The sequence below is a fragment of the Lepus europaeus genome, chromosome 8, assembly GCF_033115175.1.
Source record: "Lepus europaeus isolate LE1 chromosome 8, mLepTim1.pri, whole genome shotgun sequence".
Lineage (NCBI taxonomy): Eukaryota > Metazoa > Chordata > Mammalia > Lagomorpha > Leporidae > Lepus > Lepus europaeus.
The window spans coordinates 17,405,777-17,423,514 of NC_084834.1; the positions used below are offsets into that span (position 1 = coordinate 17,405,777).

Consider the following 17,738-nt stretch of genomic DNA (forward strand, 5'->3'; position numbering starts at 1 on the left):
GTGAACCAATGGACAGAAGACCTTTCTCTCTGTTTCTCCCTCTGTCTACAACTCTACCTCTCAAATAAATAAAAATCTTTTTAGAAAAAAGCTTTCCCATTGACACACACACAAGCACTTCATATGCACACACGCATGGCACATGGACGCACACACGGGCACAACCATGCAGGCACACACGGGGTGCACACATGCACACACACAGGCACACATGCAGGTGCACACACTGGCTCACCCATGTATGCACACACACACACACACGGCCCTCTTCTTTGGTTACATCTGACACTGTCAGTGAGTGTGTTACAACCAGCAACCTCAGGAGCACACTGCTGTCTCATTCTGCTTTCCTTCAATCGCAACTTAAAAAAACCACAGACACACGGAGTTAGCCACGAGCCTGGCACAGAGGCCATGCACTGACTGAGGCTGGACCCGGGGCAGCTGGCGATGATGGATCTCTGTGCTGGGGGTGAGGGGACATAAGATTCCCGACTGGACAAATCTGTGTCCCGGAGCGAAGCCCTGGCTGGAAGGTGTCTCCCAGCTCAGTTTTGCCTCACTGTGAAGGTGGCGACAGAAGGGTCGGTCGTGTGGGTCCAGTCCTGTAATGCATGGCCCTGGCTCTCTGGGGCAGCTGTACCAAATCACCACGAAGCCAGCGGCTGCAAACAACAGATTTATTCCCTCCCAGCCTGGAGGCTGGAAGCCCAACGGTGAGGCAGTGGGAGGGGCAGGCTGCTTCAGGCCCTGGGGAGCTCTGTCCACTGTGTTCTTCCTGCCTTCTGGTGTTGCCGACAGTGCTCGCCATCCCGGGCACGCCTACCTCTGTTCAAGTCTCTCATCTCACGAGGGGGCCGGTCACTGGCTGTGGGGCCCAGCCTGGCGGCCAGTGTGACCTTATCTGAACTTGACTACGTCTGCAAAGATCCCGTTTCCAAAGAAGGCCACACTGACAGGGGGACATTAGGACATCAGTGTACTTTTGGGGGGCCCGCAGGGAGCCGGGGGACACAACTCAAGCCACAAGGTGAATGCAGAGAGCTGGCGTATCCTGTTCTTCGCTCTGTACCACTAAGAAATAACCCCCTACAGCTGCCTCGTCTCTGATGGAGCCCGGGCTCTGCAGGAAGAAACAGAAGCCCGTGTGCTCCCTCCCGCCCCCATGGCAGGCCTCGCGGTGACCTGCTCCTTCCATCCACCTTCACACCTGGTGCTATCTGTCCCGTGAGCCCTGGCGAGGTGCTCCTGACCGTCCAGGAGGCAGAGGCCGCTTCTGTGGACACTTAGCCCCAGCGCTGTGCAGGAGAGGGATCTCAGGGAGGTTTCTGGAAGATGCCATGGCTCTGTGCAGGAGGCAGGTGCTGGCCCCACACACGCCTAAGTGTCCACTCTGGCAGTGTCCATCCACAGGAGAGCCCAGCGGGAGGCGGCGAGATGGACGGATGGAGGCTGTCACTCAAAGAGCTCCAGGTAGTCAGGCGGCTGCTCCTGCTGACCACAGGGGTAGAGAAGGAGCTCTTTCCCCAGGGAGGTTATGGGTTCCTCCTGTCAATCACAAAGCACAGGTCAGGCTGGGCTGGGGGCAGGGGGAGCAACGTGCACAAAGGGCTAAGGACACGCCCTCTGCCTCCTCCAGGGAGGCCACGGCCTGCCTGCCTTGGGTTGGCACGAGGCATTATTGGTTTGTGACAAGCTGCAAAGGGACTTCTCCCCTGCACAGGCTGCCATGCACCCTGTACCCCTCCAGAGCCCTAGTTCTAACTTAAGCCTGTGCTCAGAGGTGATGGGCGCATGCACAGTTAACTTAGCACCTCCCATATTCCCAGCCCCAGTGGCTAAGGAGGCAAAAGGTGGAGCCAGCCGTGATAAAAGGGAATTCAATTAAGCACCCCGACTTCCAGGAAGAGGCAGCAAAGGTCCCCAGCATTTTCTTGCAATTGCCTGCCTATGCGACAGCCGCTCCCAGACCCCCCCACCCACCCCGGAGCGTGTGCCGGCCACCAGCGGCTTCACCTTGTGGTACTCCACCAGGTCGGCCAGGGTGGCGTGCTGCAGCTGGTCCACACCCAGGAAGCTGTAGGAGTCGGCAGAGGCATCGATGAGGAAGTGCTTGCAGCCGTCCTCCGCCAGGTAGGAGAGGGCGTAGCCTTTGATCTTCTCACTGACCCGGACCAGGAAGGTGCCAGGGACGCCCGTGCTCAGCAGCTCGTTGGCCTTCTTCAGCGTGAGAATCCCTGGAGGGCAGGAAAAGAGCAGGTGTGGCAGCCGACCCCTCCCCAGCACTCCCTCCTGGTCTCTCCAGCTGCGTGGGTAACAGACTGTTTTCAAAGAGGGGGAGATTTTGAATATGTTCTTCTGGTCCATAATCTAGCAAAATACTCTTCATAAGAGGGAATTTTAAAAATGGAATTAATAGCAAAATGGAACATGGAATTAAAAGCTAAGTTTATTCTGGTGCATTAAAAAAAAAAAACAAAACAATCATCACAGCCCTTTAATCTGATTGCTGGCAAAGCTAATCAAGAAGTGAGCCCCAGCGTATGCAGAGTCAAACCTAAAGTTCTCTTTCCTGTAAAGGACTCTGAAGAAGGGGAAGCCTTTTAACTGTGCCCTGCCAGCCCTCATCCCGGATCAAACCCGCAGCCCGTCTCCCGCCAGCTCTTCCCTGTTGCACTGCAGAACTCGGGCTGAGAACCAGGCGGAAAGGGGCTGGCCGCTCCCCCCCCCCCCCCCCCAGGCAGTGAAGGCCCTGAGACGGAAGCCTCCACGGCCTCTCTCCCAGCGCCCCAGCGGATGCTGCGCACAGGTGTCACCACCCCTGCCCGGCTGAGATGGGCCTGTGCCTGCAGAGACACAGGGAGCACCTTGGTCCAGACGCGGTACTGGCGGCTGCAGGTGCTCCAGTGAAGGCCGAGGGAGTCCCTACAGACCAGGCTGCCTCTTCTGTTGGACCCTCTCCACGTACCTGGGGCCCCTGGGAAGTTCCAAGTGAGACAAGGGAACGGGTCACCAGTCTGACGCAGGGACTGGGCATGGGGTGGCTGAAGACCCTGGATACATGGGCTTCAGAAAGTTCATGGAAAATGCATGTTATAAAACACTCTGCTTGCATCTCAAAGTTATGCTTTTTTTTCCCATTTATTTATTTGAGCAGGAGAGAGAGAGAGAGAAGAGAGGAGGGAGACAGGGCTCCCATCTGCTGGGATCCCCCCCACCAAATGCCCATAGCAGCCAGGGTGGGGCCAAAGCCTGGAGCTGGGAACTCAGTCCAGGGCCCCCCGGGGGGTGTCAGGACCCCAAGGTCTACAGTGGCAAGAAGCTGGAGCCGGAGCCAATATGGAACTCAGGTACCCTGGTATGGGAGCCAGAATTGTCTGCACCAAAATGATCTTTTCATTCCGCCTCTCTGAATTTCTGCTGGACCTCTGAATGACACTGCCTGTGGCACCAGGCGTGCTTTCCACTGACACCGGGAAGCCCCACAGAACCAAGGGGCTGATAAACCACCATGGACAGAGAAGAACATTCTGGAAACAGTTTCTCTCTCCCCCCTGGGACTTTCTGACAGGCCAGCTCTGGAACCCCGGGTTACTGCAACATCCGGGTGTCAGCAGGTGCTGAAACACACGCTGGAGAGTTACCATAGACCTGAGCCCCAGTCCAGGTCCTTCTGCCATCGGGCAACACCCGAGCTGGAGATCACACTTCTGGAAGCCTCTCACTCTGGACTCACTGCCCGTTACACACTCGGCATGGCACTCGCATCTCCCAAGACCCGAACACGCAGCCAAATGACTGCGGTGGGGGTCCCCGGTGGGAATGGGGACCCCTGCTGCACATCGGGGCCTGGGGCGATTTCAGAGGTCACACCCCGGGGACTGAGCTTTGCCTGATGCCAGAGGCCGGCTTCTTGTTTCGTGCTTTTGGCCTTCGAGAGGATGACTTCCCGAGAACACGGTTCCCATGTGCACCTGCAGATGCGGTGGGCGTTCAATCCCTAATGAAGGGCAGTGGGGCGTGCGGGGTGTGCTGGCTGTGGACGCCTTCATGGCCAAGGGGCCTCCCCTGGTCAGGGCAGCGCCGCCAGTGGGTGGACACCCGCTGCCCTTCACGGCCATGCACGCCCCTGCTGCTGACTGCCGCCGACCCCGTGTAAAACTCGGGTACGTGTGTACACGAGCTTGGTCCAGTTACTAGACTGATTTCCAACTAGACAGACTCTTCAGCTCCCTGGATGCCTCGTCCCTCCAGCCCCTCAGCCCCCACCTTCCTCTTCTCAGGGGACACCAGGAGTCGGGAGTCCTCACTGCCCCGTCCCCTCTCTCTCCTCCTGACCCTGACGCCATCCTTAGCAGAAGCTTACCCGCCTTTGGTGAGCAAAGCAGTAAGACTGGTCACCCATGGAGTATGTGACAAAGGAAGGAAGGTAGGTCCCAAGTATCCCAAGCATTCCCTCCCAGCACGTCAAAGCAGGCTCCCCATGAGGGTCATCTGCCTTGCCTTCACCATGGAAATGGGAACTTGTGTCCTCTTGCAATTGAAAATGACTTCATCGACTGCATAATTATATATTTATTATATTGTCCCGCATTATTTATAGTGCTATAATAAATACTCGTACAGATGGAAACAAAGCAGTGACAATGGCACATTAATAATCTTATTATTTGTAAAATTCAAGAGTCATATTTTGAGGGGTTGATGTGGCAGAGTGGCATAAGCCACGGCCTACAACTCCAGCATCCCGTATGGGTACCAGTTTGGGTCCCAGCTGCTCCGCTTCCAATCCAGCTCCCTGCTAATGTGCCTGGAAAAGCAGTGGAGGATGGCCCAAGTGCTTAGGCCCCTGGGAGACCTGGATGAAGCTCCTGGCTCCTAGCTTCAGCCTGGCCGTTACAGTCATCTGGGGAGTGAATCAGCGGATGGAAGATCTCTGTCTGCCTCTCCCTCTCTCTGTAAATCTGCCTTTCAAATAAATACATCTTTTTAAAAACCTGTCATAATTTCTAACCAAAGAGCCCACTGGATTCTGATCCACCTTTTTATTCTGAGCCTTCAGCAATTGTTTCAAAGAGACTGGGGAATTTTAGAAACATCAGCTGACATTTTCTTTTTTTTTTTTAAAGATTTATTTATTTATTTGAAAGTTAGAGTTAAACAGAGAGAGGAGAGGCAGAGAGAGAGAGAGAGAGAGAGAGAGAGAGGTCTTCCATCCACTGGTTCACTCTCCAATTCCACTGGTCCACTCTCCAATTGGCCGCAATGGCCGGAGCTGGGCCAATCCAGAGCCAGGAGCCAGCAGCTTCTTCCAGGTCTCCCATGTGGGTGCAGGGGCCCAAGGACTTGGGCCATCTTCCACTGCTTTCCCAGGCCATAGCAGAGAGCTGCATCAGAAGTAGAGCAGCCGGGACTCGAACCAGAGCCCAGATGGGATGCTGGCACTGCAGGCGGCAGCTTTACTTGCTGCACCACAGCGCCGGCATCAGCTGATATTTTCAATGTCATGCTCCCTGCTGGGAGGAAACCACGGCCCTGGTCACGAGGGATGGCAGCAGCTCCTGCCCCACCCGCGGGAGCTACGAGCGGCTCATTTCCCCAGCGCTCATCCTTGCCAAGGAGCGAGGCCGAGAGCACAGCACAGCCGCCCTCCTTTCCACGCCTCTGACGCTGCTGTCACTGCTTCTCCTGATGCCTCCAAAGCAGAAACAGGAGGGAGGCGCTGCCACCTGCTCTCTGGGAATGGACACTGACCAAGGCCTCGATCACCAAGGGACGCTGTCTCCCAGGGAACGCTGGAACATTCCGACAGCAAAAGCAGCCCTCGAGGAGAAAGCCTGCCACGGAAAATTCCGTTCTCGGAAGACGTGAGCTTGTGTCAGGAGCCTGTTTCTCACGTGTGCTGTGGTTTGTGCCTGAGTCTGTGTACAAGTTTAGACGCTGACTGTCGCCCTACACCTGCCACGCCTCCAGAGGTCCCTGTGTTACAGGTCTGGCCCCAGAAGTCTCTGTTAACACTACCAATTATGGTGCTCAGACATGGGGTCTCTGGGATGGTCTCTGGCTTGGATGAGGCTGTTGGGGTGACCAGAGTGTGGTGGCTTTTTAAGAAGAGATAGAGGGTGCTGGTGCTGTGGTACAGCAGGTCAAGCTGGCACCTGGGACGCCAGCATCCCATATCGGAACCTGTTCATGTCCTGGCTGCTCCACTTCCCAGCCAGCTCCCTGCTAATGTTGCTGAGAAAAACAGCAGAGGATGGCCCAAGTCCTTGGGGCCCTGCACCCACATAGGAGACCCAGAAGAAGCTCCTGGATCCTGGCTTCAGCCTGGCCCAGCCCTGGCTCTTGTGGCCATTTGGGGAGTGAACCAGCAGATGGAAGATCTCTCTCTCTCTGTCTCTCCCTCTTTTTCTGTAACTCTGCTTTTCAAATAAATAAAAGAAGGAGGAGGAGAAGAAGAAACAGAGACACCTGCTGGTCCCCTGTTGTCAGACGCTGTGGACTCTTCAGAAAGACCACCGCCGCCAGCAGCCGGGCCCGGGGGGCTCACCGACATTGCACAGTGAAGCTCCAGAATCAAGAGCCCAAACAACCCTGTGCTATGACGTTACCGTCTCAGGTGTTCCGCTGTAGTGACGAAAGGCTAATCAAATGTATGCGACGATACGGCCTAGAGAAGAGATGCCTCAGCCAGCATTTAAAAAAAATGCTCCAGCGCAAGCAGGCTCCTGGAGAGAACTCTGTCATTGTCATGGTCATCTCTGTGTCATGCGTACGGCCAGGTCAGGGCTTAGGGAAGCCACGGAGACAAGGAAGCAGGGACCCTTCCTGACACCCAAGCAGTGGAGGTGAGACCTGAGCCTGGCAGACAGAGCGCTTCCCCCTGGCCCTGGGGTGTTCTGTTGGTGAAGCTAAATTAACCGGCAGTGCACGCACGCACGCCCGCACGCTCGCTCGCTCGCAGGGACCGCGCATGCCGGCTGCTTCCTAAACAGCCACAAGAATGCGACACCCTCAGCAGCCTTTGAAGAACTGCCTTGTGGGGATGCTTTCAAAGACTCCCTCTGGGCAGCACCAGTGAAACGGGGCTTTGCTTCCCCCTGCCTTCCCGGGGCCCTCGGAACTCACCGTGGAACCAGGGGGCTACGGCGTCCGAGGTTTTCTGGAGCCCCGCACGGAAGGGCAGCTGCTCCTCTTTAAACCACCGGATGATGTCCTGCTGGGCGGAGCTGGAGGCCGTCCTGGTCACTCCCTGAGTCCTGGCATCGTTGAGAAGGTTTGTGAGTGAGAGTGAGCTCACTGGAAAATCAGCCACACACACACACACACACACACACGGTGACTTCCAAAAATCCACAGAAAAACGGGATTTAAACGTAGCTTTCTTTTGCTGCACAGAAGATGAAATCCATATAGTTTTTTTCACAGCACATGCATTTTTCATGAGCTTTTTGCAGACCCTCTTGCAAATACAGACTTCAAAAACTGCACCAAAATAAACATTGTCTTTTAATTCCTCTTTCAATGAACTTTCTGAAGAACATGTGTGTGTGTGTGCACATGTGCCCAAGGGACAGAGAATTACATGTATTTCAAGATCAAATTCCACAGGCTGAGCTACAGGCGGTCAGACCCCCTGTACCCTACCACTATACAACTAACTCCTCAAGAGCAGAAAGATGGGTGCCAATTTGAGTCCCGGCTGCTCCATTTCTGATCCAGCTCTCTGCTATGGCCTGGGAAAGCAGCAGAAGATGGCCCAAGTGCTTGGGCCCCTGGCATCCATGTGCAGGACGCATATCTGTGGCTTGTCCTTCCACCCACGGGGCTAGTGGCGGCTATAGGGTACTGCTGTGCTAACAAGGAGGTCCGACTTCATTTTCAATGTAGATTAGAAGCACCACTGACTTGCAATTAAAATGTGAGAAAACACACATTAGCAGGTAAAACATACCCCAGCACTATTTTCCTAGAGAACATACACTTGCAAACACAATAAGTGAGGAAAGATAAATTCTTTCCTAACGTGTTCACAAATGGCCTCTCCTTTCTCTGCCCCCTCTAACCTCGCTGCCTTGCCTTCTTCTCCCCCACACTGTGAAGAGGGTTAGTTCTGCTACAAGACGGCCTCAGAGACTGAAGACTGGGACAGCAGGGAGAATCACTCTCAGATAAATTCAGTAAAGAATTTCAGTTCTGGGATGTTGAGGGGATTTCCTCTACAAAGAGCAGCACTGTGATGTCAGAAACCCATTCCCCAGGCCTCCTCGCTGGCCCACTAACTCTAAGCAGAACTCAAAGGTGACAAAGAGGGGCCGGTGCTGTGGCGCAGTAGGTTAATCCTCCACCTGCAACGCTGGCATCCCCTATGGGCGCTGATTCTAGTCCCGGCTGCTCCTCTTCTGATCCAGCTCTCTGCTATGGCCTGGGAAGGCAGCAGAAGATGGCCCAAGTCCTTGGGCCCCTACGCCCACATGGGAGACCCAGAAGAAGCCCCTGGCTATTGATTGGCCCAGCTCCAGCCATTGTTGCCATTTAGGAAGTGAACCAACGGATGGAAGACTTCTATGTCTCTCCCTCTCACTCTCTGTAACTCTCAAATAAATAAAATCTTTTAAAAAAAAAAGTGACAAAGAATCTGGATGGGCCTCTTAGGCATTTTATAGGAGCTAAGGAGAGGCCGCTGTTGGTCATGTGCGACATACATGTCCCACGCACAGACATGGGACATGTGCATCTGCACATCCACGGCCATGGCCCTCATGGCTTTCAGAGCGGTTTGGAGGACGCAGCCCACGGCATTTGACTTTCCTGGGATGCCGACACTGCACACGTGTGACCTTAAGACTGAGTTCCCATTCTAGCTTCCCAAGTAGGTTCTCTTTCTCTGGGAAGTCCTTGGAGTTCAGGCAAAACCCTGAAGGCACAAGAGGAGCCAGTCTCCGTCTCTCCCCAGGACTGGCCTCCAGCTGGCCCCGCCTCACTGCTCAGCCCCCAGCCCCGACCTCAGATGGCCTGAGCCTCAACTAGCTCTCCACGCAGTGTCTTCCGTTGGGAAAATGAGCCAACCAAGCCCAGCGGGAACCACAGTGCTTTCTTGTCTCGTTGTCCATAAACAAGACAAGCATCCCCCAAAGGCCCACGGTGGAGACCGTGGTCACTCAGCGCTGGTGCCCACATCCCCGAGTGGGACCTTTCAGCCGGGTCAACAGAAATAATGACACTGGACAGCCAGGTCCACCCTCGCATGTCCTCTGCGGCCACTGCTCCCGCCTCCGCCCCGTGTTCAAGAGGCCTTGGATCACCACCGCTCCAAGCAAGGGGAGGCCGCAGTTTGTGTTTTAGTTCCAGGATTCTCAGTTTCAAGTTTAGAAGGCTCTGGGCAGCTCTGTTTCATTCCATCAGTATCTGATTTTAAACATTCTCTTCCTAAATACCAGGCTATTTAGGGAGGAAAAATATCGTACAATCAGCCCTGTTAACGACCAGGGTCAGAGGGAACAAAGGCAGGATCAGGAACCCCAGGCAGAGCGGTCAAGGTCAGGCTGCGTTACTGGGGCAGCCGGTGCAGGGGTCGGGGTAGGGGGTGGGTCCACACCGCGCGCATGCGCCCTGTTGTACCATGTGACCTCTTACCTGGGCGGTTTTGGAGGACACCCGGCCGCACTCAGGAACTGAGGCTTCGGCGGGAGAGGAGGTCTCTTCGGCTTCTGGGGGACGCTCGGGGGGCTCTGCTGCCCCTGGCCGCTCCTTCCTCGCTGGGAAAGCCTCTTGTAGTCCTCCCGAGCTTGCCTGGCCAGGGAGCGTCTCTTCTCGTCGGCCGCTTTGGATTTTCGCACTAAGAAAAGAATGGGGTTGGGGCCAGGTGCCTGTCAGCCCATAGGGCCGGGGCGAGGGGGCAGCACTGGCCCCCAGCCGGCTGTGGCCTCTGCTGGGCGCTCAGAGCCCTGCACGGTCCCACCATCGCCTGCTATCCCGACCAGCCTCAGGGCTCACTCTCCTCTCTGCGTGGGGGCCGGGGGGGCTCCTCAGAGGAAGAGGAAGAAGGGGTGAGGTAGGGATGGGAGGGTGCACACGGGACAAGGGTCAGGTGGGTGAGGCCTTGAATGATCAGAGGCCTCTGCCACGTCCCTCACGCCCTCTGCACGGGGCCCAGCGAGCCCTGCGTCCCAGCAGAGGTCGGGCGGACAGGAGGTCCCAGGTCACACCCAGCCCATGTGAGCATGGCCAGAGGCCCTGGCGGACAACACACATGCCCAGGCCGCCTTCTGACTGCGTGGTGACTCGGAGGGCCTTTCGTTCTGTTTCAGCACATGCAGAGTTATGGACTCTGATGCGGGAGCCACGCTGACTTTTGCCACGTGTGCTGACTCAGTGGGCGTCACTGGCCAGGTCCTGTCAGGCTGGTGCACCCCAGAGAAACCAAACACCCTCCAGGGTGCTGGGATGCCACCGCACAGCAGGAGACAGCCACCGGTTGGAACCTGCGCGTACCTTCATTTCACAAACATGGTCGCCGCGGTGGCTTCTGTTGTCCTGGGCTACAGACCAGTTCGGGATTCTTAACGTGCAGCCGAGACTGCCTCTTCTGGGCCCTACCTCCACCGGCCTCTGGGGACCCCAGGGCACCGTGCCTCATGGGAGCCTAGCCCCTGGCAAACCGCCATGCTTCTAGCATCTTCCAGCGCCTCGCTCTCTTTCCTTTCCATCAGTGGTCCTGTCCTCTGAGGCTCATCTCTGGCAGTGCTCACTCAGAGGGGAGCCACGGCTGGGGCACGGGCAGGGAGGGACCTAACCAGAGGGGTCTTCAACAGCTTAGCACCTCTGCATGGATTTCTAACTTCTCACTCCACACTAAATATATCTTTTTAAAACTTCGTTTTAGAGAGGCTGATGCTGTGACACAGTGGGTAAAGCTGCTGCCTGCAGCACCAACATCCAGGTGCTGGTTCAAGTCCTGGCTGCTCTACTTCTGGTCCAGCTCTCTGCTGTGGCCTGGGAAAGCAGTGGAAGATGGCCCAAGTCCTTGGGCCCCTGCACCCACGTGGGAGACCTGGAAGAAGCTCCTGGCTCCTGGCTTCAGATCGGCCCAGCTGCAGCCATTGTTGCCATTTAGGGAGTGATCCAGTGGATGGAAGACCTCTCTCTGTCTCTCTGCCTCTCTCTCTTTCACTGTAGCACTGCCTTTCAAATAAATAAATCTTAAAAAAAAAATCATTTTAGAGACAGCGAGAGGGACAGAGGCAGAGGCAGACAGACAGAGAGTAATCTGGTTCACTCCCCAAATGCCTATAACAGCTCAGGATGGTGCCAAGGTGGAAGCCAGGAGCCAGACCTCCATCTGGGTCTCCCAGGTGGGTAGTGGGCACTTGACCATCACCTACTCCCTCCCAGGGTCTGCGTTAGCAAGAAGCTGCAGGCAGGAGCCAGAGGTAGGTATTGAACTGAGACACTTCGATGTGGCGTGTGGCTATCTTCAACAGTGTCTCAACAGCCAGCCCAATGCCTGCCCCAACCTTACCTATTAATTCCATTTTCCACGATCCTTCTGAAACCCCTTTGTATGAACTGCCTTTTATACTGTGTTCTCCTGATTACAAAATTCTATGTTATCAAAACATCACACTCTATCCTACAAATATGGACCATTATTATGTGTCAATAGAAAATAAGGCAGAATTTTGAAAATGTGTCCATTTTGAAACTATAGGGGGAAAAACCAAAATAATAAGAAAAATTCAATAACCTTGTTAATAAGTTTCTGAGTTCCTTCATATACTTTTTTTTTAAAAAAATACTTACTTATTTTATTTGAAAGGCAGAGTTACAGAGAGGCAGAGGGAGAGAAAGAGAGGTCTTCCATCCTCTGGTTCACTCCCCAGATGGCCGCAGCGGCCTGAGCTGCGCCGATTCAAAGTCAGGAGCCAAGAGCTTCTTTCGGGTCTAAGGACTTGCTTTACCAGGCCACAGCAGAGAGCTGGATCGGAAGTGGAGCAGCTGGGACTAGAACTGGTGTCCATATGGGATGCCAGCACTGCAGGTGTCGACTTTACCCACTATGCCACAGCTCTGTCTGGCCTAATATACACATTCTTAAAAAGTGACATTCCCATATTTATTTTATTATATTTATTATATATATTCATTATAATATATTATAATTTATTTATTATATTTATTATATATTTATATATTTATTATAATTTATTATTATATATTTATTATAATTTATTTTCTTCCCCAAGCTAGAGATATAAACATTTTCCAAAGCCACTCAACAATCTTTCAAAATGTGCGTCCCTTCACTATACCGCCTTCCATCAGAGATGCATCACTGTTCTGATGGGACTGAGATAAACCATTCTAAAGTCTCTTGTGAGCACAGCAATAATTCAGTGTTACAGAGCCAGCATTGTGGCACAGCTGGTTAAGCCACAGCCTGCAACCCTGGCATCCCGTGGGAATGCTGGTTCAAGACCTAGCTACTCTGCTTCCAACCCAGCTCTCTGCTATGGTCTGGGAAGATCAGAAGACGGCCCAAGTGCTTGGGCCCCTGCCACCTGTGTGGGAGACTCCTGGCTTTGGCCTAGCCCAGCCCTGGCTGTTGTGGCCATCTGGGGAGTGAACCAGCAGACAGAAGATATTTTCTCTGTTTCTCCCTCTCTCTGTGTCTGAAAATAACTGAGTCTTTAAAATACTAGTAACTTGGTGTTAAGACCCTGCTGGACAACCCACTGTTGACTGCGAGCCAGGGAGTGCACTGAGGGCCTCGGGGCCGCGGTACTCACACGATGCCTGCCACTCCGAGTCGTCTCTCCAGTTCTTGTAAATCTGCTTGGCCCTCTCTTCATCTATTTGTTTGATCTCTTCCTCTTCCTTTTTCTTCGTGGGTTCTTTCTTCTGTTTGGAAAAAAGCAGACGCAAACACAGGTGAGTGAACCAACGCGGCTTTCTCCCAGGAGGAGGAAACTAAGCCCAGCTGGCACCACCCCCCACGCTGGCTCCGCCGCTTCCTCGCTGACTCCAGGGCCGCAGGCGACGCTCCCACCAGTGGAATGAGGAAAACTATCTCACCTGGTTATGGTGAGGCTTAACGAACTGCTAAAATGTGCAATGGGCAGCACCCGTGTCCCGCGTGAGAGCCTGGGTTCCACCCCAGCCCCGGCTTCCTCCTAACGCACACCCTGCGAGGCAGCGATGATGGCTCACGTAAACCGGCCTCTGCTACCCATGTGGGAGACCCCGATTGAGCTCCAGTTCCAGGGGTTGGCCCTGACCACTGCTGGTATATGGGCAGTGAACCAGCAGGTGCCTCTCCAAAAAAGAAAAAAAAAAAAAGTTTTACAACATCAAAGCTTATACACTGGTTGCGCTGAAATGATTTAACAGCAAGGATGTCCGTATGTTTCTACAGGGAAACGCAGTGGAACACCAGTGACCGTGAGAGAAGGAAGCAGGTCTTTGCTGGCCCTTGTAGCTTGTGTGGTTACGCAGTCAGGGCTTCAGCTCACCCAGCTGAGTTGAGTTTTCTTGAGAGGACTCAGAGGCTGTACCCAGATAAACACAGTACTTTTCAGGCCCAAGTGGTCTTCTCTGTTCACTTCCCTGTAGTCAGAACTGAATTCCCTTGAACATACTTAACGCCAGGGAGCAGTACACTTAATGACTACAGTGGTAAGTCCTGTGTGTGTTTTACCACAATCCTAAAGGAATCCTCACCTTTCTTAGTGTATAGTTTCCCTGCTCAACACATGCATTTTAAAACTCGTTTTCATTTTGTTTCAACAAAAGATACTTTAGAACGGCCTCATATACCACAGTTTTGGACAGTGGGCTCGAGGGCAAGCAGAAATCCAGCCGAGATGGCTGTGGGATGCATCCTGCAAGGGACTCAACAGTGGCGCCCATGCTGGTCCCCGGAGGGCAGTGTCTGGGGACAGCTCCATGCTCTAAGGAAAAGAAGCAGTTACTGAGTTCTTATTACGCAGACACACTGTGCTAGGTATATTTAAATGCTTCAGGGGCAGCGCTGTGGCACAGCAGGTTAAAGCCCCAGCCTGCAGGGCTGGTATCCCATATGGGTGCAGGTTTGAGTCCCAGCAGCTCCATTTCCAATCCAGCTCTCTGCTATGGCCTGGGAAAGCCATAGAAGACAGCCCAAGTGCTTGGGCCCCTGCACCCGAGTGGGAGAGCTAGAGGAAGCTCCTGGCTCCTGGCTTCAGATCAGCTCTGCTCTAGCTGTTGTAGTTATTTAGGGAGTGAACTCGCGGATGGAAGACCTCTCTCTCTCTCTCTCTCTCTCTCTCTCTCTCCCTCTCTGTAACTCTTTCAAATAAATAAAATAAATCTTTTAAAAATGCTTTAAATTATTTAAGAAAGGGAGAGAGCTAGCAAGCAAGCGATCCAGGAACCCTATCACATAAAAGCACTGCTAGCAACTTCCAAGGTTACACAGCGAAAACGTAAGAGTGGAGCCGGATTCGTCCTCCATGTGCACACATACTCAGTTTGAAAAGACTGGGAAACACACAGTTATGAGATCAAACCAGAAGTATTACAGATACTGTTGCTCAAGACAAGCATGGAGTTTAAAAACTGAGTCCAGTTAAGGAAAACGTATTAAGGAGTGTCTGGTTAATAGGATACTTGGAGGACGGCGATGTGGCGTAGTGGTTGAAGCTGCCGCCTGCAGTGCCGGCATCCCATATGGACGCCGGTTCGAGTCCCAGCTGCTCCACTTCCGACCCAGCTCTCTGCTGTGGCCTGGGAAAGCAGTGGAAGATGGCCTAAGTCTTTGGGCCCCTGCACCCATGTGGGAGACCTGGAAGAAGTTCCTGGCTCCTGGCTTCGGATTGGCTCAGCTCTGGCCATTGCAGCCAATTTTGGAGAGTGAACCAGCAGACGGAGGACCTCTCTCTCTCTCTGTCTCTCCTTCTTTCTGTGTAACTCTTCCAAGCAAATAAATAAATCTCTAAAAAAAAGATTCTCAAATGTCTGAGAGCACAACATTCAGTAAGTCTGGTCCTCTTCCCTCCGCAGGACAATTACAGAAGCCCGGCGGAGAGCAGACAAAAGGCAGACGGTTCACACAGAAACGTGGATCTGGCCCTGAGCTCTCGGAGCGCCCAAAGCAGCTAGGAAACTAAGAACCTGCCCTGAGTCTCTCCCCGAATCTCCAGAAATGGAACTTTGAGCAAAATCTTCCAAAGTCTGCTTCTACTTTCTCTATCCAGAAACCACCACTTCTTCCTCAGGAGCGTTTTGCTGGCAGGCCGCTGGTCCAGAGTGGGGGCTGGGAGCCTCACGTGGCAGAGCAGGGAGAAGGTGTGGAGGGAGGGGCAGCAGGGCTGAGACTGGTCCGGATGCCCAGGGCAAGCGGTCAACCCGTGCTCAGCCCGCAGAGCCAGAAGGTGAGGCATAACCGCGGTGACACTGGCAGCCCATCTTCCTGAGCCCCTCTGACCCCCAGGCTGTCCTCAGGGCAAGGAACCCACGCTTGGTCTATCCACAGGGGAAGTGGTGTTCTTGCTGGCTCCTCCTCTCCTGGGAGCTGCCTCTCCTGCACTGTGCCAAGTACCCGGCCCCTGCACCCCGACACCTGCCGTCCTCTCTCCCCTGACGCCCCCAGTGCTCCCTGCGCTCGGATCTCTGCCAGTCTCACTCCTCTGCACCCCAGCTCCCGTCTGCCTCCTCCCACTGCTCCACTCTCCTCCTCCACGCCTTCTCCCCTCCATATACAAGCTCTACGCGGGGCATGAAGTTCATCTCCTTTGTTCATACATGGGTCTCAATCCCCCTAAGGGTGCCTAAGGCACAGCAGACACTAAGTGCTGAGAACATCCACGCATCCTGGGGCCTTCTCCACCGTCCTCCCTTAAGGTGAGGTGATGGGATGCCAGCAGTGCTACCCGAGCTGCCTCTAGAGATCTTAGCACTGCTGTCCTGGGAAAGCTACGTACAGTCTACGCACAGCCGGCCCTTGGTGCCTGTGCTGGAATTGGTCCCTGGGCCCGCAGTGGGCAGCGCCACCTGCAGACGCTCTAGTCCTTTACAAAGTGGTGTGGCCCTGGTGGCTATCCTGCCCACAGCCTCCTGCTCGCTTCAAAGCATCACTTTGACTTCCTGGATTGCTTGTCATTCCTGACACCTCCGACGGAGACGCCATAGAGACGAGAATCAGACTGTATTGCTAAGGGAATAGCCGCAAGGAAAAAAAAAAAGCCTACAGGTGTCCAGTGCAACTTTTTCCGAGTGTTTGCAGGCCGAGGTTGGTTCAGTCGGCGGGTGTGGAACCCGGACACAGAAGGCCAACTCTCCTGTATCAGCAGGATGCACGCAGGGACGACAGTTCTCAAAGTCCACCGTGCTATCCTGCGGTCTCAGAAACGCAAGCTCTCCCTGCCTACGCACACGCCGCCAGTGGAGGCAGGGAGCCGATGGCGTGGTCCACACGGAGGCAGGCAGGGAGCCGACGGCGCGGTCCACACGGAGGCAGGCAGGGAGCCGATGGCATGGTCCACACGGAGGCAGGCCTGTGGACCGTCTCCTTCAGAGCCCCCTTTTGCTTTTCCAGGCTTTCGGTGTGGGGGGGTCACATCCTACTGCAGTCTCTGAGAGCCCGTCCGCATCTTATGTGTTGTGAGCCAGGTGTGAGGTGTCAACAGCCTAGCAAGACGCAGGGAAGCAGGGATCGGCCTGTGGGGGGAATCGGCACCGAGTGGGCCTGGGAGGCACCCGTGCACCTGCGGGAGCTCTGCGCAGTGGGCACAGCGGGCACCAGGGGGCGCGGCAGCACGGAGCACACACGTGACGTCATCGGCATTCACTGCTGTGATCCATCTCTGAGATCAGCCCCGGGAGTCTGCGGCTGCCGGGACACGGCCTCTGCTCCAGGCCGCCCAGGAGGGGTTTCGCGGCCCCATCTCTGCACCTGTTCCTTCCGTGCTGTTCAAGACGCGCCCGGCTCCAGATAAACGGGGAGAGATGAATGGCTGGTGTCTGCGGCTTGAGGACAGATGCCACATTCTGCCGCCTCATTTCCTTTCTGCGGGAGACTAATTAACTAATTTGTGAAAGAGCAGCGGAAGTGGCTGAGCACTTAGCCCCCTGAAGACGGAGTGCGAAGTCTTTTACCTGGCGGAATCCGCATGCCTCCATACGACTCACAGAATCTGCCAACATTTGCTGAATAGTCCTTGAAGAACGGCAGAGTGACTAAAAAGTAAACGAAACACATTTTTATAGCACCCAGAGCTGCAACGCACTCTCAGAAAGATCACCTGTCGACGCGGCCCGGGTTCCAAAGGCGCATTCCTGCCACCCGCACCCCACGGCACCTGGGTCCCCGAGTTGATCCTGGCATGGGAACCTGCCCAGGAGTCAGGAGCCAGTGGTTTGCTGTGCCTTCCTCCCGTCCGGTCCTGGTGACTCTGTGACAACTTGTAGACATCAGTGTTACTCCCCCGTTTAATCTGTTCTCTTATTCTCTCTGTCTCACTCAGCCAAGGCCAGGGAAACACTTTGGTCTCCGGCATTCACTGCACAACCCCTCGTCCTCCTCCATGCCAGTCTGGTGCCTGGGAGCCAGGCCCGGTCCCCCTGCCTGGTCACACCACTCCCCCCTTCTTGCCTGTGCCATCCAGCATCTAGGGTTCTTGCTGTTCTACATGAACTTCCCCAGGGCCAGCTCCCCCCACAGCCTGGGTTCCCTGGTGTCATCCCTGTCTGCCATGTGCCAA

The 17,738-nt window shown here is 54.6% G+C and overlaps 1 protein-coding gene across 2 annotated transcripts in view; it reads right to left on the reverse strand.

Annotated features, from left to right (window-relative positions):
* Positions 1-666: 666 nt before the first annotated feature.
* SH2D4A (SH2 domain containing 4A) overlaps positions 667-17,738 on the reverse strand; it is a 56,374-nt gene continuing 39,302 nt past the window's right edge. The window contains exons 5-10 of one of the 2 annotated variants that reach the window (XM_062199430.1): positions 17,134-17,214; positions 12,789-12,900; positions 9,637-9,838; positions 7,129-7,259; positions 2,017-2,237; positions 667-1,548 (exon numbers count right to left, since the gene is read on the reverse strand). In XM_062199430.1, coding sequence (XP_062055414.1) covers positions 1,456-1,548; positions 2,017-2,237; positions 7,129-7,259; positions 9,637-9,838; positions 12,789-12,900; positions 17,134-17,214 — 840 coding nt within the window. In that variant the 3' untranslated portion in view covers positions 667-1,455. The remainder of the gene's footprint in view (positions 1,549-2,016; positions 2,238-7,128; positions 7,260-9,636; positions 9,839-12,788; positions 12,901-17,133; positions 17,215-17,738) is intronic. The other variant, XM_062199431.1, reaches the window with a different exon arrangement.